Source organism: Pan paniscus, chromosome 13 (genome assembly GCF_029289425.2).
Source record: "Pan paniscus chromosome 13, NHGRI_mPanPan1-v2.0_pri, whole genome shotgun sequence".
Taxonomy (NCBI): domain Eukaryota; kingdom Metazoa; phylum Chordata; class Mammalia; order Primates; family Hominidae; genus Pan; species Pan paniscus.
This window is the reverse complement of record NC_073262.2, coordinates 124,059,581-124,080,304: the sequence shown is the minus strand read 5'-3', so window position 1 is coordinate 124,080,304 and position 20,724 is coordinate 124,059,581. Positions and strand designations below refer to the sequence as shown.

The following is a 20,724-nucleotide window of genomic DNA, read 5'->3' as shown; positions in this document are numbered from 1 at the left end:
CTAAATAGTAAAACCAACCCCAGAAAAGGTCCTTTGAAACAGGTGCAGATGGAAAGTTGTTTTAAGGATGGCTTACTTCTGGTACTTTATGTTTAGAAAATGTTTGATATCTACAGTAAAGATTTTTTAGATGAATTTTAATATGTAAAAACTTTTATTCATTTGACAAAATTATTGAGCACCACTGAATGCATGTGTCACCATGATTTGTAAGTTAAAAAGAAGAAATGAGAGACAAGTTTTGGGTTAAAAACTGCTGAAATCTCCTTAGGGGTAATAAAAAATGATGATCTCGGGGGTAGGCACCTTAGACCAGGAAAACTGACATCTATGAGTCATTGGAGATTTTGCTGTAAAGATTTGAAAATTAAAGACTCCATTGAATTAAATCACACATCTTTTTTAAAGAGCTACCCTTTAGGAGTGCTTGCCTTATGATTTTTACATAGTCATCTTTCTTTAACCATGCTACTGTCAACTAGCATGACCAGCTCTCATTGCTATGTGTCATGTCTGAATTCTAGCCATTAAAGAATGCCTGCATTTGTCTGGAGGCACAAAACTGTCCTTAAAACAAGTATCTCCTCTATGAAAGAAGTCCGTGGGTAGATGGGAATGCTTTTCAATCTATGATGCATCTCTTTCTTGTAGTAAGAATGTAAAAAAAAAAAAAAAAGAATGTGTTCATCAACCCCCCAGCTTCTTCCTGGCTTTGCTTCTGACACTCAGCAGGTGTATTGAGTGTCTACAGATAGAATGTGTGAGAAAGTGCCCTCTACTTACTCCTCCCCATCACCCATGAGAGAACTTGAATAAGAAGAGGGACAGTAGGAATCGTCTCCTCTTAAATTCTAGAAAAATGGGCCCTCTGACTTGACATTAGAAAGTGTTTTTTCTTTAAGACTACTATAAAAATTTCCCAATAGTTCTTTTAGTTAAGAAGAGGCTAAAGTATTTGGTGGTACTTAGTCTGATACCAAGAATTATTTTCTATCTGGCCATGCTTACCCTTTCCCCCTCTCGGCCTTGTTCCATAGGTGCTCATTAAGTATGTGTCTAGTGGCCGAGTTGATGTTGAGGAAGAACCTTGTCTCTATGAGATTTCAGAATGTAAATCAAAGAACTGAGCGGCCACTGAGAATCTTTTTTTCCACTTGGTCTTTTTATGCTGACCAAATTTTCTACTATGATTAGAAGCTCTCTTTTGAACTTAGGCATTGATTGGTCAGAGCTCTTATTGAACCATATATTTAAGGGTGGGATGTACAATCTCTTTTAAAAAATTCTATTATCTCCTCTTCTAATTCTGTAAGCAAAAAGCAGAGCCCTGGAATATTGCAAATCAGGATTCAAGACATTTGGGTTAGGCATTGTTTACCAAAGTGTGGAAACATACAAATGGTGGCATCAGAGATGATTTTAGGGAACACACCGATGAGATGTTATGTAATATTGAATTGCTCCGTGTACAATATAGTTCATTTTCAATTCTTTCTCAGTAATTCTGAGTACTCCAAGGTCAGAATCTCAAGTGGGTGCCCATATATCCTTTGTTTCTCTAGCACTGGCTAATCTCCATTTTTAACAATCCTTGGAGAAGTAAGAGTGTCCAGCAAACATTGATAACATTGTTTTATTTACATACAATGTTCATTTAATTTCAAGTAATTACAGGGTTTCATTGATACCAGTAAATGGGAAATTTCTTTCAAATACAACTGTTGAAGTTAAAGATACTGCATTTATTAAAGAAAATATTACTTAAATCATCTTACAAGCTGCAGAGGGATGTGGCAGCAAATGTGTGGCATGGAAGTCTGATGCTTGGGAAACACTGCGGTAGGGGGAAAATTGCAAAATGTCATTGGCAAATGCCTTATCTGGGGAAATGACCCATAGGCAGGCGCACACAGTAGGTTGATGCCTTCCAGATGTAAAGTTGAAGGCTGTTTTGGAATTGGGGTAGAAAGGGTGAGGGAAAAGCCCGTATGTGGCTTATGATGTGGAGAACATCCAGGTTGCCTCCTTTCCAAAGTGGCAGTATGGCAAAGCCCAGATTTTCTCAAACTCCTTCTTACTAGAGAAGGTAAGCTCTCCACATACAATGTAGTTGTATGTTTTAGGTACATTTCCCAACCTTACTTGGTCATGGATTTCTTGTGTCATTGTGCCCTGATGACATGCTCTTCTGAAGAACATCTGATCAATAAAGAATTTAGACTTTGCAGCCATACAACACAATACTTTTTGTGAATTAGATCTATGTATTCTACTTTTCCTTGGTTGAATTTATTTCTCCAGTAGGTATGACAGACAAATGTCAACTCAGCAGTTTTCTGACTGTCCTCAGCCTAGCATTCTATTTTCATTTAATCCTTCGTTCTTGCTTGCATTTCTCTTTCAATCTCTCCTTATTCTCCATTTTTATGACAGCTGTGTCAAGGTACACTCTGTTGGTTTATTTTCACATTTATGCATATCAGCTTCCCAAGTAGGGCTGCATTAGAAATACTCTATGAGTTAACGTGATTATATTGCTAACTCCCTGCTTGAGATTTTTTGAGCACCTTAGTTGAGTTCATATTCCCTTTAAATGGTCACAGGAACACTGCTACTCAAACTTCTAAAATAGAAATCAAGCTCATTTCCCATATGCAGCAGTTTAATGATAACCCAACCAGAGAGAAGCTGTCTTAGTTCATCAGTGCACTTCAAGGGCAGGCGGGCAATTCTTTCTCAAGGAATCTGTCGATTATCAGGATCTGACCAAGACCATTTCCAAGAGAAAGTTCATTTTATAATTTTATGATTTTTCTCCCTCCTGCTTTCTTTCTAATGACCTCACTTTTCTGTTTCATTTCTCAATCCTGAACATCAGAATTTAAAGAGCTCCTTTTTATGGAGTGTATGCTAAAGTGGTCTGTTAGGCAATATATTTATTACCTGGAGTGAAATGACTTTCCACAGCCAGGCAGTTTTCTTAGCCTCCTTGCTACCTCTATATTTTACAAAGTCACTTTTTGCATTTTGTTGGACAATGGCTTTGTGTCAACCAGGAAAGAAAGAGTAAATGTGAGTGTGTGTGTATGTGTGTGTGTGCCTGTGTGTGTGTTGGGAGAAGGGGGCCTTAATGAATGTAATGAGCACATTTCCGTTTTTCACTTTCCTCAGATGTTCAGTGGCTTCCATATGTCTGCCGCATGCAGCTTTGTTCACTGGGGTTGGTATTACTAACCTTGGGATTGCCTTTGATGGAGGACATGTGTATCTACTGTATCTTTCCCTTGTGTTTTTGCCTGAGATCCAATCTGGAATAGCTTTGGGACTGAGAGAGAGGAAAAAAAAATAGAGGGGTGTGTGTGTGTGTGTGCGCGCCTGTTACCATCCCTAACAGAGATGCTGGGCTGTCAAATAACCCCCTCCAGGAGACAGTATCTACTGTACTGGATTTAGCTGGAAGACTCCCTTGTGTGACTATGGTGTGTCTGCTTGGCTTCCCTGCCATCAGTATACTCGTCAGACATGGTCAAGCAGGTTTGAAGCTTTTCCCATACCATTTTCAGTGACAATGTATTTCACTTTTTATCTTTGTTCCTTGGAGTTAGGGGTTGGCATTCATACGCATGTATTGCAAAAGGGCAGGAGGATGACCCAGCACTAATTTATTCTTCCTCAGTGGCCAGTTTTTGACATTTGTTTCCCCAGTTTGGGAATAAAAGAATATATACATTGGAGTTAGGAAGCTCCCTAATCTCTGGTTCTCCAGGGCAGCTTTGTTAGATAAGATTAAGGATTTCATGAATGCTTTCTCTTCTCCCTGGAGATTGTGCATGGGTACCAGCCATTGTCAGTGTCAGCAGAGCCTGATAACAGCTGGCTGGAGATGTGACCACTGCAGCGGAGAAGTGAGCATCGGGCAGCCTGGGTGTATAAATCTAAAGTGTGCCCTCCTTCCACCCCCATAACATACCCACTAGAGGGCTGCATTTGTGTCCTTCGCAGTGGAAAGAGCAGGCAAAGGCAACATGTCAGCTCTTGTAAAATAGCTGCAAAATGCCACGCATGTTCAGAGAGACCAGCACTGCTTGATTTGTATTCACTATTTACATGGTTGTGTTCAGACTGAACTCTTACTGTGATTAAGCAGTACTTTTATTTATATTGGAAAGTATGTAAATTGTTTCCCTTTTGGCATTCCCTACAGTACTGATTGAAGACTTGTACATTCTCTTGCTTGCATGAAATTAAAGTCCAGTAAGATGGCACTCATAATACTGGGAGGTAGGATTAGATGTAGCTTTACTGAGCTTAAAATGAGGTCTTCCAAAGGCTGTTATGGCTTACAAAAGGTTAAAAACCAGACAGCCTTCTCTGTACCTACAGCCTTTTATGAGAAATGTCTCTACGTGCTGTGGAAATGGTACTACAGGCCTGTGAGCCCACTAGGCTTTTACTTCAGAGATTCTCTTTTTAAGACAAACACATGCAAAAATATACTGGAGAGAAGGATGAAAATGATATGCTTCTATACTGAAGAGTAAAATGGTCAAGGGGAAGACAAGACAATCTTTCACACTTTTCTTAAATAAGATGAAATTATTTCTGGCTACCACCAAAACCATTTATTTTCCTAAAGAAAATATCTTTTGTCTTTTGTTTTTTCCTAACAGCACCATCATCCATTGCTTTGGTCCAGGCTAAAGAAGTCACAAGATACAGTGTGGCACTGGCTTGGCTGGAACCAGATCGGCCCAATGGGGTAATCCTGGAATATGAAGTCAAGTATTATGAGAAGGTATTACTTGAGTGAACAACACTCCTTTCCTTCCTTCCTTCCTTCCTTCCTTCTTTGTTTTCTTCTTTCCTTTCTCCTTCCCTCCCTCCCTCCCTCTCTTCTTTTCTTCCTTCTTTCCTCGACTCCTTCCCATCCTCCTTTGCTCCCTCCCTTCTGTTTAAGGGTTAGCCAGTTGTAAGTCATGGAATACCAGTGAATCCTCAAATCAAATGCATTTTGCTTCCCAATTAAGTATGATTATGAAATTTATCATTTACTTAGTTATCCTGAAAAGTAGAAAATAACAATAATGATAATACATTGTATTGTAATATAACTATATCTTTACTTTCTAGTAATGGAAATCAAGATAGCTAAGAAGTTCTAATCTATGAACCTTCTATCAGGTAGAGTGACTCATAACAGTTGAAATAATGATCTGTTTAAGTAGATCACTGCTATTCAGAATAAAGATGTGGGTTTTGATGACTTTTAATAGAAAGTCAGGGAAGGAAAATCACATTCTTCAGCCTCTTTAAGTTATAGAAAGGCATTATTTTTACAAATAACTTGTCTCTCTCACAGGACAGAATTTTGAAGAGAGCTATTTGCATTTAAGGTTGTCTAGAAAATGAACAGTTGTCTTCTTTTTCTTTTTAAAGATAATCACTTATTGGCTTCCTTATTAAAAGTAGAAAAGGGACAGGATTTTTCCATTGAAACCATGTTACAACACATTTTACATTTTCTAGACAGAAAATAGAAAAAGATAAGGGACCTTCTCACAGTTATTTCTTTTAAATTGCTGGGTGTGGAGCTAGAAAAGCCACCAACCATCATTTAACAAAAAAAAGAGTAGGAGGAAAGATCTGGGTATGGTCAGCGTCAATAACAATCATACCTGAATTTGCATTTCTTTCAACAAGTAAGAAGTAACAATAGTACTTATAACATCCAAGAGAATACAGGCTCCAGAGAGTTTATTCATCTCCATTTACTTTCAGTTTCTGAGTTGACTGGCTTGACTCCTTTAATATTGCACCTAGTAAGTAAGCAGGAGATTTATTTTGCCACCTTCCCCAATTTTATCTTGCCATGATGTAGGATCAGAATGAGCGAAGCTATCGTATAGTTCGGACAGCTGCCAGGAACACAGATATCAAAGGCCTGAACCCTCTCACTTCCTATGTTTTCCACGTGCGAGCCAGGACAGCAGCTGGCTATGGAGACTTCAGTGAGCCCTTGGAGGTCACAACCAACACAGGTAACAAGGACCACCCAGACTCAGTCACTTCTGAGGCTATTTTTATAATACAGGTGAATCCCATTACAGTGAAATCTAAGGAGTTGTCTGTAATTTTTGGTTCAGCAAACATTTTGCTGCAATGAATATGGCTTGAAATAAGTTAGCCAATGTCTGTAACTTAGAAAACTTCATGTGATTTAGAGAAAAGCATTTTCGAAATACCGATTTGTCTTTTCCTATGAATGAAAAGTGTTGCCTATTTTTCTCTTGTTTTGAGCCTTCTATAAAGCATGAAAAATGGGATTACTAAACTGACAAATTGAGGGTTACATAGCTACCCTACATTAATATAGGGAATTTTCTCCCTGAGAAGATTAAAGAAGGCACCAAAAATATTTTTTACCTACTTATTTCTAAGAATCATTTAAATCAAGTTACATAAGCTTTTTTTTTTTTTTTTTAAAGACCCTTTGGACAAGCATATCAAATCTTTAAACATTGTGAGTTGGATTGACTGGTTGACTAAATTTAAAGTGCTTAAGAGGGGCCTACCCATGAACAAGCATTAGTGTCAGATACCTCCATCCCGGTAATCAATGAACCCAAATTGGGCATGTTTGATAAAAAGATGATAGATTTTTGAGTTCAAGAAAGAAATGTTGTTCACAAATTATTAAATAAGAATAAAAGGAAAAGCAGAAGAGAAAGTAGAGTTGAATCTGAAGGGGATTGACATCCTTTGAAATTATCCAGCAAGGGTACAAGGAGGAAGTGGCTTTTGAACTAGGCAAAAATAGGCAGGTTTTTGATAGCTCTGGGGGAAGGAGGTACGTTCAAAACTGCTGCCCTTTCTGAAATGTTCAAGTGTCTTTCTCTCTCCAAGTGGCTTCAGAACACTGAAAACTGTGACCCATTCAGAAGTTCTACCTCCTAAGACTTTCCCAAAGGTGACCCTTATGCAATTGTCATTCCCAGTGCCTTCCCGGATCATTGGAGATGGGGCTAACTCCACAGTCCTTCTGGTCTCTGTCTCAGGCAGTGTGGTGCTGGTGGTAATTCTCATTGCAGCTTTTGTCATCAGCCGGAGGTAAGCACTGAAGCCACTCACTGTGCAGCCCCCGACCTTCCCAGTGTTTATGATGGTTTTTTTCTCTTCCACACAAAGCTAAGGCTTTTGATTGCGTCATAAACTTGGCATCTGCATCCCAACTTTCCTCCTTGTTGCTTTGATCTTCCCACACCCCTACCAAAGCTGCTAGCTGTACCCTGGTGGCAGGCTGAGAGGTCCGGAAGGACCCAGCTAATTGTAGGAAACAAAACTGAAGAGCAAGCCAGTGGGAGATTTTTAGATGCTTTAAGCTGCCAGGTGTTACGTTTATCCCTCTCTTAAGCCTGGACTCACTGCCAAAGGCAAGAAAAAGCCCTATAAAACTTGGGCCCCAATTTTGAGCTTTGCCATTTGCCAGCTACTACTACATAAACCTTTTTGAGTCTTTATTTCTATTCTGTAAAATAGAGATAATTATTATCTGCCTCAAAGGGTTATTGACAGGAGAATTTTGATATGCAAAATAGATAATACAGCACACAGGAGGTGCTTCAGCATGATTTTGGTTAACAGTAATGGTCACTAAAGCAAAGAAATGGGTACTTCACACTCAGTCTTCCCCCAGGAAAAGCCATCAGCATTTCCAGAGAATCAAGGGATTTCTAGAGATTATCCCTTGAGCAAATCGCGGGCATGGCATTGCTCTTGGAAATGAACCTGAAACATCTGAGCCCTTATCCTCTAAGTACTTACAATCTGACTTGATACTTAAAAAATAACCTAAAAAGGAGAGAGAAATAACAACAGATTGGCAGCATCTTCTTTTGAACCAGTTTTTCTTACTGTTTTTGTCTCCATTTACTCACTCCCATCGTCTGCCCAGAGGCTCCAGAGGAGTAGTCATTGATATGTGCCCCACATCTGGGCCTTCTTTGTCTTTTATGTGTAAGAATCTGCCTCTTCCCTGATCGGCATCCCCATATACCATCAACTGTTTCACAAGATGGGGCTGTTGGTGAAAAAAAGGGCTAAACCTGGGGATGTCAAAAGGATCCTCTTAAATGTAAAGCTTTTCATTCTCTAGAAGAGGGAAGTCGTCCTAGGAAAGAAGTAATTCTTGCCCAAGTTTGTCGCATTGCCATAGTGGTAGGCTGAGCTGCTTCTGGCCCCACCAGTAGCTGTGCTTGGCCCTCAGGCCAGTGTCTGTTGCATTGTCCCTCTCTGCCTACTGATGATCTCACCAATGTCATAGCAATGCCTTTGGCTATTTCCACTGGCCTGGGCAAGCCACTATGCTTTTACTTTCCTCTGATATACATTATAATTAGAGTGGTGACCATATAATCTAGTTTGCCTGGATAGTCCCAGTTGGTACATGTATTTATTTAATTTATTTATTTTTTTCCGAGACGGAGTCTTGCTCTGTCGCCCAGGCTGGAAGTACAGTGGCATGATCTCGGGTCACTACAACTTCTGCCTCCTGGGTTCAAGCAATTCTCCTGTCTCACCCTCCTGAGTAGCTGGGATTACAGGCACACGCCACCACACCTGGCAGCTAATTTTTGTATTTTTAGTAGAGACACGGTTTCACCATGTTGGCCAGGCTGGTCTCAAACTCCTGACCTCAAGTGATCCGCCTGCCTCGGCCTCCCAAAGTGCTGGGATTACCGGCATGAGCCACCCTACCCGGCCATGTATTTCTTAATATCATGCTCCCATCCTCACTCTCCAAAGTGTCCTGGTATACAGGGACCAATTATGTTCACTCTAACATAACACAGTATAGAAAAACACGTTCTGTACAGGCATCTGTTTTACACTGTGTTCATTGCTTTTCATGCACAATGTATGAATAGGTATGTTTGATTAGAGTGATAAGTCAAATCTTGAGATGTTAAATCCACAATAAATTCTCATTTCTGTTTCTTTAATACACACACATACAAAAACATATAGACATTGGCATGCCCTCTATATTCTAAACAGCAGAAAATCTCAACCTTTGGAAACTTAAGGTTGACCTGCATAGATTTTGAATTCCCACTGTTCTTTCCTTCCCTGGTATTTGATTTTGAAAGCCAATCAAGATGGCCCTCTTTCTTGTACATTGCCATTTAGTTTTGTATATGTACGCATGCTGTGCATATAACCACCGGGAACTGTATGCATTAGTATATATCCATCTGATGGTGGGAAGCAAGGAGCATGTGGGGGAGTGTATAGGAATTATATGTGCTTTTTTGATTTTATAATTACATATTTCTGTGTCTGAAATGTTCACAGTATACAGAAATAATCTTGGTTGTTAGAAAATAAAGATGTTTAAAGGTTTAAAAACAGATACAATTCATTAAATACCTCCACCTCTAAACATATTTGATAAAAATTCAGCACCCTAGGATGCTCAGAGCACTTCTCTGCAGAAAGTAGGCCTTGCCTTGTGTCTTGACCATCTCTTTGACTTGACTGGAAACATTCTCTAGTTGTAGTCCAGCTTTGCTTTAGATTTACTTTGCTTTTTTGTTTTTTGGTATAAGTGGCCCTAAATACAGCAGTCAAACTGGAGTAATGAGAAATAAGTTACCTCATTGTAAGTTTCCTTTGGATGTTCTGCTTAAAACATTGGCTTTGATGAAAAGAAAGGAAAAACACATGAAAATGTAATGCGGGGAGACAAGTTTATTAAAAGCCGTGACTACGGAAAATAGCATCCTTAAGCTTGATGACTTAATTTCCTCTCTGCTTTTATTGATCACTTTATTATATAAGGCAGGATTGATAGCAGGATGCATCAGATTTCCAATTATGAGTCCCCACCTTAGAGAATTGAGCCTGTCGAGTTACCTAGCGATGATTCCTGTCCCTTCTCCCCCATTAAAAAAAAAATGTCACTTCCCAAGGCTGATAAACAGTGCTTGGTGATTGGTCCTCAATGGATCACTTTTTAGAAAATGAAATGTCAACCCCTTGCCCTCATATTGATTCTTCTTTAGTGTCGGCCGTAAAGCTGTCATGGGAAAGGCCGCCTGGAGCCAGGTAGCTGACAGGCTTGCAGCGGCTCATGCACACTCAGCCAATTCTTCTCCTCACGCCGGTTGTCTGCTCTGTTATCTCGGACTATAAATGTTTAAATGGGACAAGAACAGGTGAACAGAGAGGAGACAGGTAGTGGGGATGAAAGCCTGGCCCAGGCTTTTCGTGAGAGGACAAATGAAAGGTAGTACATGGTACTGGCGAAATAATCTTGCCAGACTTCAGCCAGTAGTATGAGAAAGCAACAGATTAAACACCCTAGCCTGTGAAATCTGAGTCATATCCTTTGACGATGGGGCTGCTTTGTGCTTCTTAGAATCACTGAATGTTTATGCTGGAATGGATGCTACAGATAGATCCCTTATGGGGGTCCCCTTGAACTTCCCATTCCTAAGGAAGTCAATGGACAGAAACTCATGTAGTGAGAAAAGTTTCAGTCCTTCTGATGACCTCAGAGAGAAAATCGGCTTGGTGCTAATTTGTCATTTAAGAAAGAGGAAGCAGCCTCAGGCTCACAGTTGGTATCTTGCTAGATTTTTTTTATAGCAATTGTTTCATTTATTTCACTGTACACATGCAGCTTATAGGGAGAAGCCTGAGCCTAAGGCAAGCCAGAATAATCTACACTTTTTTCAGCGAGATCTACTTTTTTCTTTTGGCCAAATGGAACATGTAAGCATTTAGGGATCGCGGTGAAAGAATCAAACTACTAAATTTATAAAATACCTAAAATGAGATGTTATACTAGGCACATTGATTTAGCTATATTGTATATTTTTACCACCCACATTTATGTTAAGCAACTTAATTTTATATTTTCTGTAGGCATCTTTGATCTGTGTCTTTCTCATCACTCAAGATATAATTTCAGAATTCTTTCAGCTTTCCAGAGCACATAATTGTACTTGTTATCTAGGTTAGTTTAAGGCAGAACACTTCTTGTACCTATGTGATGCTGTCCCTATAAATTTTATTTCAAACCACAAACAAATCTCTATTTGTACATTCTCTGCAGCAAGTCAACATTTCCACATTTATATATTTATATATTTGTGATCTCCACAACATAACCACTTTTCTATATTGTTTTTTTAAAGTGATCTTCAAAAGTACTGTTCACAATGACATCCTAAAATACAATTATAAGGTCATAACCTCCAAGACTAATGACTGAATCTATGCTAATTTTCTCTGACACCCTCTTCCCTTTTATAGTAATGATTTCATCAGGTTATCTCCAAAAGCATCACAAACTAGTATTAATTTAGATTATTTTAGGGCAGTGTTTTTTCCAAAACAGTATTACAGTATTGATTGATTGATTGAGACAGAGTCTCACTCTGTTGCCCAGGCTGGCATGCAATAACTCAGTCTCAGCTCACTGAGACCTCCGCCTCATGGGTTCAAGTGATTCTCATGCCTCAGCCTCACAAGTAGCTGGGATTACAGGCATGTACTACCACACCCAGCTAATTTTTGTATGTGTAGTAGAGACAGGGTTTCACCATGTTGGCCAGGCTGGTCTCAAACCCCTGACCTCAAGTGAACTGCCCACCTCGGCCTCCCAGAGTGCTGGGATTACAGGCGTGAGCCACCACACCCGGCCCCAAAACAGTATTTTATTATTCAAATGTGAAAAACAATTTTAAGAAAAGTCTAGAATACAAGAATAGCCCCTATTTCTTAAAGGATAACTTGGTAGTGAGGGAAAGTATTACTGATAACCAGGCACATGCTGTTTTTATACGAACCTTCTAATGATTGCTAGTGACAGTGGGTTTCCATTTATGTTAGGGTTATAAAGTACCCCTTTTACCTGGATAAGGAAAAAGAAGTGAATTGATTTTAAGAAAAAAATGAAGTGGTTATGGCAAAATTTATATATATATATTAGGTACTGGAGGCCTAAAGAGATTAAACAAATAAACGAAGGTCACATGGTGAGTTAGTTGCTGATCAGGACAGGAATTCAGCTCTCCTGACTTCCAATACTGGGATAGATATATTATTTTAATATCTTCTTAACTGACAAAGTTGACCCACATAAAAAAGCTGACATTGGCAGTTCTATGGAACCAAAGCTTTAAGACTCTGCTAGTGATGTTGGTAAGATTTGTAATCTGTGAATTAATGTGCAAATCTGTTGCACAATATAAAGTCAGAGTTGGCAAGTTAATTTTCTCCTCCTATTGAAGGTTAAGATATTCCACTTTGGAGCTAAGAGTTCACACAATGCTGAAACAGTTATGGTTCAGCCTGTGCTACCACACCTGGTTAATTTTTGTATTTTTAATAGAGATGGGGTTTCACCATGTTGGCCAGGCTGGTCACGAACCCCTGACCTCAGGTGGTCCGCCTGGGCCCTAATTTCCTTCCCTGGAATATTACAATCATGTAAAAATGAAAACACTTAAATGTTAGCCTAATTCAGCTCTGATGAAGTCATGTAAATTCACACAAGTGGGGGCAGATGATACCTCGGGAACATTTCTAAACAACTTGCGTGCAACCATTTCAACATGCTACTCATGAACACCATTGAGACATCATTCGGTGCAAGAATAATGACAGCTTAAAGAAGGGGAAAAAGAATGGCTGCTGTGAATCTTCATGGGTGATGCCGTTCAGTGCTGGAAAGGGACCTCCTGGGGCCATGCTGATTACGTTGCTTTATTTTTAATATGCACTTTAGCTGAATAAATTACTTACCTTTTACTAATTAGTTTTGGAACAGTGAACCACATCAATCAAATCTGTCCACTTGACCAGAAAAGTTAGTAATTTAGTAAAAGCATGGTTTATGCTGGGCCCCTGCCTTGCTCCCCCTCTCTATTTTGTTTGTTATATTGAATAGTCAAGGTGCCAGGAACAGCACGTTGGTTGAGAGGGCTCACGCTGTTCTGCAACAATGTCTGTTAATACCCTTATTACCGTGTCCCTTGGACTGCAGGAGGGCTTAGTTCTCAAAGTTTCACCTGCAATGTAGGCTCTTTTCTCCAACTCCTGCGGCTGAAAGGGTCCATGTTTCCTTCTGGAGCATTCACTAACAAAACACTCCACTCCTTCCCAGTTTTAATCAGCTTGTCCACATCTCTATAATTAGAAAACCTTCAACAAAGTTTTCCTTCTGTCATTCAAGTGATCAGCCTGAGATGTCAGTTTTGAGTTAGGACTTCTTCAGGCAGTGTGGCTTCCTGCAGGCTGGCTGCCCCAGTGGTAAACTTCAATGGGCCTTCTTTCCTGGGATGATAATGGGCCACACTGTCCTACACTGAGCCAAGGCAAAAGGGCCATCAGGTGTTAAAGGTAGAAGAGGACACAGGCATTTTTGTTTTCCAGGTATTTTTAAAAAGCAAACAGACTACTATTAGCCTTTCAACAGTAATCCTTGTGTTTTTTTTCACCCATTTCCTGCAGTCTTAAGGGTCCTCTCCTCCAAATAACACTCCACGTAAAAAAATCTCATTTAAAAACACACCTTCACCACTAATTTAATTCCTCCTTCTATGTTTAGAAGTCTGAGGAAGGGATGGGCGTGTCAACCTTATAATTAATGACCCCTGTCATTTTGTATTTCCTCTGGCTTTGCACATATTTAATGAATGTGCTTGATGTAAAACAGATAAACGCTTTCCCGGGCAGCTTCAGGCCATGGGTTTCTATGGTATATTCCAGGTTTTTGTTTCATTGACAATTTTAAGTTGGTACCAAAGCTTTCTCACTCTATGCATTTGTTTTTCCTTCTTCAAAGGAAAGAAATTCAAATCAGTATTCGAGATCTTAAGTGGTTTAAAAGAGATACTTGTAATTTTAGATAATGCTTTTAGGAGCTCTGATAAGACACAATGTTTCAGGCTGGCAGGACCCTATCACTCCCTTGGGACCAATCGATGGCATTTTCCTGACATAAAATGTTATTTTAGTAGTCCCTGACCTAACACTCTTATATTCCTTTAAAAGAAGGGAAAGGACGGGGGTGGAGGGAGAGGAAGAAGATTGGAGGAGACTTCATCTTTTGTAGAAAGTTGTTTGGCTTCAGGGTATTTAAACCTGTTTAGTTACTTCAATGAAGCAATGGATTTTAAGAGCAGTTGAATTCACTTTAAGTGAATGTACTGATATAAAACGTACTACTACTTATAATTAACTGTCACCAGGTATCCTTATGTAACTAATCTCCAGTAAGAGAGGCTCTATGAAGTCGTGGGCTGGATCAGGGCTTTCACAAATTCCTGTACTTGCTAGGAGAGCACGTGGTGATCCTCTTGCTCCCCACCCCCCACCCCACCCCAGCTCCATGTCCTCATCTACAGGGAAACTGAGCATGTGTCTGTCTGCCTGGTTGCTTTCAAAGAGTTGTCATGAAGATGCAATTAAATAATAGATTCTGGCTGGGTGCGGTGGTTCATGTCTATAATCCCAGCACTTTGGGAGGCCTACGTGGGCGGATTACTTGAGGTCAAGAGTTTGAGACCAGCTTGGCCAACATGGTGAAACCCTGGCTCTACTAAAAATACAAAATTAGCCGAGCATGGGTGGCGGGTGCCTATAATCCCAGCTACTCAGGAGGCTGAGGCAGGAGGATCGCTTGAGCCCTAGAGGTGGAGGTTGCAGTGAGCTGAGATCATAGCACTGCACTCCGGCCTGAGCAACAGAGTGACACTCTGTCTCAAAAAATAATAAATTAAATAAATAAATAAATAAATAAAAATAGACCCTTTGAAAAGTTAAATGCAAAGGAAAATGCAAGCTTATGATTTGGGACTGAAATACCGTACTTCGCAGTTAGCTGTAGTCACTGGGGTCTCTGTTTTGCTAAGTTGGTTCCTGCTTTGCAAACAGTTAGGGGAGGAGATAATATATGAGATGAGAGCACTTTGAAAAGTTAAATGCAGTGTAAAAGTGCAAGGTATTATTATTTGCCAGGGAATTATCCCCACGGAGAAACATCTGTAGGCTCTGAGGGTCTGATTGCTGAGCTGGTTCTTGCGCTGCTGACAATTAGGAGAGGAATGTGGGAGGGAAGCTTGGAGCATGTGACCGGGATCCGCTGCCTCTCTGGTTGCACTGCCTGGCTCCTTTAGGTTCTCTGTTATTCTCTCTTTTTCGTAATCATCTGCCTTTCTACCTGTTCAAAGTTTAAGAGTTCAGGGTATAGGATTTTGACAGGACCACACTGCCAAGACACCTGGCTTTGAGGGAATTTTTCCTTATCTCAGACCCTGTTTCTTTTTCTGTAAGAGTCTTGCCTTACCTTGTCTTTGAAGCTCTAAGAAAACATAGAATGTAAATTCCAGTGTAAATTGTACCTTTCTGACAGAAACATAAATGTATACATTTTATTTACTAATTTGGTCTCAACTTCCCAAGCTTTAGACAGCTGTGATATCAACGGAGTTGACTTTCTGATTCCTTTAAGTGATATATATTCTCCTGACTCACTATGTATATGTAGTCAAGATTTTTGATTTGCAAGGCTTGAGTTGATTTTCCAGTTTGTATAAGAGAGATATATACATTTCTGATTGAAGATTTATGTGTACTGAAGATTTCTAATCCACAAAGCTTTATAACAAAGCCAAATTTAGGCTATTAAAAGTTGTAGGAGCAGAATGCCAGGTTTAAGACAATGCACCATTTTACTGAAAGTGAATTAGGCAAAGCAAAACAAAGCTTCTCATTTTTACCCTTGCTCATTTTTTTACAAATTAGGGAACATAATTCAGTACAAAGCAAATACTTACTTTTAAACATTTTGTTAATAAGTTGGGAATTTGTATGCAGCAACTGAAACCAGTGACTGCAAAAGTATTGTTTCAAGAGTATCATGTAATATGATAATGAAGTTTTGTGGTAGTAGTTATCTGGTTATAGCAATAATATTTACTATTACCTATCACATACTGAACATTATTGCCATTCTTTATGCAGAATTACTCATGGAAATTTAATTTAGAATGTATATATACATATATACACATGTACATATATATACACACATGTATATTTATATAAATGGAAAAATAGCCAATAAACTTATCTTCAATAAGATAAATTTTCTCTGAGAGATTTTAAATTATAATTATATTATAAAATATTTGCTTTAACCTATTGTAAGACACCTCAGTTTAAAATTGTGGTTCAGAGGTGTCTGTGACTGCTTGAGCTTGAAACCATGACTCACTACCCAGGTGACAAGTATTTCATCTCTTGTAAGTCTCAGTTTTCTCATCTCTGAAATGTACATAGCATACCTGCCTGACTTACAGTAGCAAAGAATTTGTCTTATGGCATGTGTTAAAGCTTAGGTGTTTGAGGAAAATAATTCTCTTTTTTAAAAAAATTTTAATAGACGGAGTAAATACAGTAAAGCCAAACAAGAAGCGGATGAAGAGAAACATTTGAATCAAGGTACAAAAAATTGGATTAAAAAATTGTATTTTTAGAGCATGTCACACGTTTTCTAGTTTAAACATGTCCAAATAATATTTACGTGGCTATTAATGTTATATAATATAATATATTTATTCCTTATCCCAATAATGTACTTCCTGGGTATCACACTGAAATGGGTGATTTGGATGGTGAGATTAAAGATGTGGGATGAGGTAGAGAAGTTTCTTTAGATTTTTACTTTTCCTTATTTTATCCTCTACCCTAAGAAAGTTATCAGTCTAGCTGGCTCATTGTTGTAGCTGGGTGGCAAAATTAAATGGGTATTTTTTTTAATCTAAGCTGGAAATTTGAGGAGGGGGAAAAGAATAAGAAATGTAACAGTAATTGCTACTTCCCAGGGAATGGCTATATGTGATATAGAATTAGTGACTGTCAATAAATTTTTAGTGGATTCTAATTTTGATGTTCCAAAGAGGTCAAAGAAGACATTAAAAGTGGCTCTAGAGTGACTTAAGCAAGGTAGAAGACCTTTTTTTTTTTCTTTTTTTTTTTGACGGAGTCTTGCTCTGTCGGCCAGGCTGGAGTGCACTGGCATGATCTCGGCTCACTGCAAGCTCCGCCTCCCTGGTTCACACCATTCTCCCACCTCAGCCTCCTGAGTAGCTGGGATCACAGGCGCCCGCCACGACCCCTGGCTAATTTTTTTGTACTTTCAGTAGAGATGGGATTTCATCGTGTTAGCCAGGATGGTCTCCATCTCCTGACCTCGTGATCCGCCCGCCTCGGCCTCCCAAAGCGCTGGGATTACAGGTGTGAGCCACCGCACCCAGCCAGTAGAAGACTTTTAAATGGACAGTGGTTGGTGACTATCCAGGAGAGCTGTCCACTAGAACTTTCTGAGATAACATTGTTCTATATCTGCACTGTCCAAAATGTAAGCCAATAGCCACACAAGCTATTGAATACTTGAAATGTAGCTAATATGACTAGAAAGTGATTTTTAAATTTAACTTATTTATATTTAGATAGCCTCATGTAACAAGTCACTCACATATTAGTGCAGAAAGATAGAAGAAAGATTGGCTGGGCACAGTGGCTTATGCCTGTAATCCTAGCACTTTGGGAGGCCAAGGAGGGCAGATCACTTGAGATATGGAGTTCGAGACCAGCCTAGCCAACATGGCAAAACTCTGTCTCTACAAAAAATAACTAAATTAGCCAGGCATGATAATGCACGCCTATAATCCCAGATACTCAGGAGGCTGAGGCACGAGAATTGCTTGAATCCAGGAGGCGGAGGTTGCAGTAAGCCAAGATCCTACCACTGTACTCCAGCCTGAGCGACACAGCCAGACTCTGTCTCCAGAAAAAAAAAAAAAAAAGATAGAAAAAAGAGAGGGACTGGGAATAACAAGACTCATCTTGAAGATTTTCTTGGCTATAGCATATAAAGTGATGAGGGATATGAAGTGTCTAACAACTTTCCATTTATTCACCTCGTTTCCTCCTAAAATCATGTTTTTAAATTTTTACATGGGATATATGTTTTTTTAAGAAGCTGATCTATTAAAAAGAAGTAGCAAGAAATTGCCAGTTTAAGGAGCTTATTCCTAACCAATGGTGCTGGGATGAGGACAAGACCTACAGGCTTGGAAAGTCAAAGGGACTGGGCCAACTGGTGTCCTTCATACCCTCTGTGCCCCAGTGCCCCAACAGCTCCAGGAGGGAGAGGGGCAAATGCCAGGACAAAGCTTTTTACAATGACTTCTGCCTCTTGGCCCAGATATCTGTCACTGGGCTGCCGGCAAACACATCTAAATTTAGTTTATGGGTAGTATGAGATATGGCTGAATCGTACTTCCTGATGTCTAGGCTACAATGGTTATCTCCAGCTGAAACTTTCTGGCAAACTTGAATATCTTAGCTTATGACACCTTCTTTCCAAACCAGAAAAGAAGTGGAGGTCCACTACAGAGTCTGTATTCTCAAATCAACTAGCTGATATTAACCTTATTGTCTACTTTAACTTAGGTTTAATCTAATTTTGTTAATTGTTAGTCACATATTTAATTCATCCAGATATTGGGCAAAATGTGACACCATGTGGAAAGAGCTGTTTGAAATTAAAATGCTTCTATTTCCTTCCCTAAGGGAGGATAACTGAAAGTAGTGGGTAGGACTTCATGCAAAGGCAAGGGAGCTATGAGCAACTGCTTGGGACAATAGTATTTAGCTAACACAATCCAAATTTCCTCCATGGGATGGGTTGTTTTAAAAATCTTGTCCTTGAAGTGTGAAGACATTCCAGGAAGTCAGTAAAGCTGCAGCCTCTTAAGTAGCTAACAATATTTTGTTTACCCACTAATGAAAACCAGAGCAAGAATTTAACCATTTTCATATGTCAAGACCGTACAGCTAACTTGACTTTTCCTATGTTTGGTAATTTTAGACCCAGACTATTTATGTTTATTAGTGGTTCCTTAGAAGTATTCAGCCAACTTATCATGTTTATCACTCAGGTGTAAGAACATATGTGGACCCCTTTACGTACGAAGATCCCAACCAAGCAGTTCGAGAGTTTGCCAAAGAAATTGACGCATCCTGCATTAAGATTGAAAAAGTTATAGGAGTTGGTAAGTGTCTGAGTGTCCGTCTGCTAATGAGTCTGTTTTCTTGGTGGATGTTAAATATGTGTGTGGATTACGTAAATGCTTTTGTGAGTATATTATATGTGTGTATATACATGAAATTTCCTTTTTTTGAGTATAAAATATCATGTGTTATAAAGAACTCTAGTACAAATTTTGATTTTATTCTTAGAGAGAAACTGAATGCAATCTGAAATCAGATTGATTGCATTCAAAAGATTTACTCTGTTTCTTACTAACTAAGATTTTGTGTAGGTTTTTTGCATTAAGCCTTAGTTTTCTCTAATAAAATGGGGCTAATAGTAGCATCTACTTCAGGGTTGCATGGAGGATTTTGTGAAATAATCTATGCAAAGCACTAGCACACGGTCTGGCGTGTAACAAGCACTCAAGGAATGTTAGCTGTTATTCTTTCATCTTGAATGTGTTTCTGGTCCATCGTAGATTCTTTTTCTCTCTCAAAGGTGAATTTGGTGAGGTATGCAGTGGGCGTCTCAAAGTGCCTGGCAAGAGAGAGATCTGTGTGGCTATCAAGACTCTGAAAGCTGGTTATACAGACAAACAGAGGAGAGACTTCCTGAGTGAGGCCAGCATCATGGGACAGTTTGACCATCCGAACATCATTCACTTGGAAGGCGTGGTCACTAAATGTACGTGGGTCACCCCCTTTACAAAGCCAAGCTAGAAGTTACTGGGAAATTAAACACACATTTTCTTTCCAGGGAAATGACAGATGGCGCAGACCCACTGATTGCTAATAGGAGGAAATCAGTGCAGGACAAGTCATTAATCTTGTAGTCAGCTCTAAATGGGTCTTTGGTTTTGGCTGGATACCCTATCTCCAAGGCAGCTTGTGTGAGATTTTAGAGAAATTAATATTGCAGATTTTTGGTATGCCATGCCATCCTTCAGATATTTGCTAGGCCAAACTGATTTGTCATAGGGTGGGCTCAAGCAGATGGTAAGCAAAATAAAATTTAAGTACTTTTCCTATAAAGCACAACAAAACCTGGCCACACCTTGTGCTGGAATCTTTGGTTCCAGATGCAGAGAGTGAAGCTTGGGAATCTTGAATATATTGCGGGATTTGCTTGTCTGCTCTGCCTGATTTATGGCTGTTGCAGTTCAGCACCTATTTACAGTAACACCTGGTTGAACTTTCCTTTTTTAGTCCATTAGCATTCGCTGAGCCTGTGAACCACGCTTCAGTTAAAATGCGACACAGCTCAACAGATGCATTTTGTGAAGCAAATCCTGAATAAATCTGTAAGGCTGGCTAAGACCAACTTATAAAGTGCCACATAGACAGCACAGCTGAGGCAGTCCCTGTTTAAGGTGGCTGTGTTCCAAGAGCCCTCATACACACTACAGTTACTACAAGTCAAGGATCTCGTAAGCCTGGGGCTGTGTCCCCTGGAAAGCTAAGGCTTTTCTTCTTTGATTCAAGGTGACTGTGGAAAGCATCTTCAGTCAGCGTGTGCAGAGTAATGGCAATATAGCCACCCCAGTGTGGGGGAGCAGTCGGAGGAGGGTAGGTTAAAGAGAAAAACTGATGCTGGGTATAATCACTCATACCTGT

The 20,724-nt window shown here is 39.6% G+C and overlaps 1 protein-coding gene across 2 annotated transcripts in view; it reads left to right on the top strand.

Annotated features, from left to right (window-relative positions):
• Positions 1–20,724, top strand: part of EPHA4 (EPH receptor A4) — a 157,410-nt gene that overhangs the window by 112,572 nt on the left and 24,114 nt on the right. For both annotated transcript variants that reach the window (XM_034955256.3, XM_034955258.2), the window contains exons 6-11: positions 4,671–4,795; positions 5,879–6,038; positions 6,996–7,107; positions 16,454–16,512; positions 19,017–19,130; positions 19,610–19,795. In XM_034955256.3, the coding sequence (XP_034811147.1) occupies positions 4,671–4,795; positions 5,879–6,038; positions 6,996–7,107; positions 16,454–16,512; positions 19,017–19,130; positions 19,610–19,795 (756 nt within the window). The remainder of the gene's footprint in view (positions 1–4,670; positions 4,796–5,878; positions 6,039–6,995; positions 7,108–16,453; positions 16,513–19,016; positions 19,131–19,609; positions 19,796–20,724) is intronic.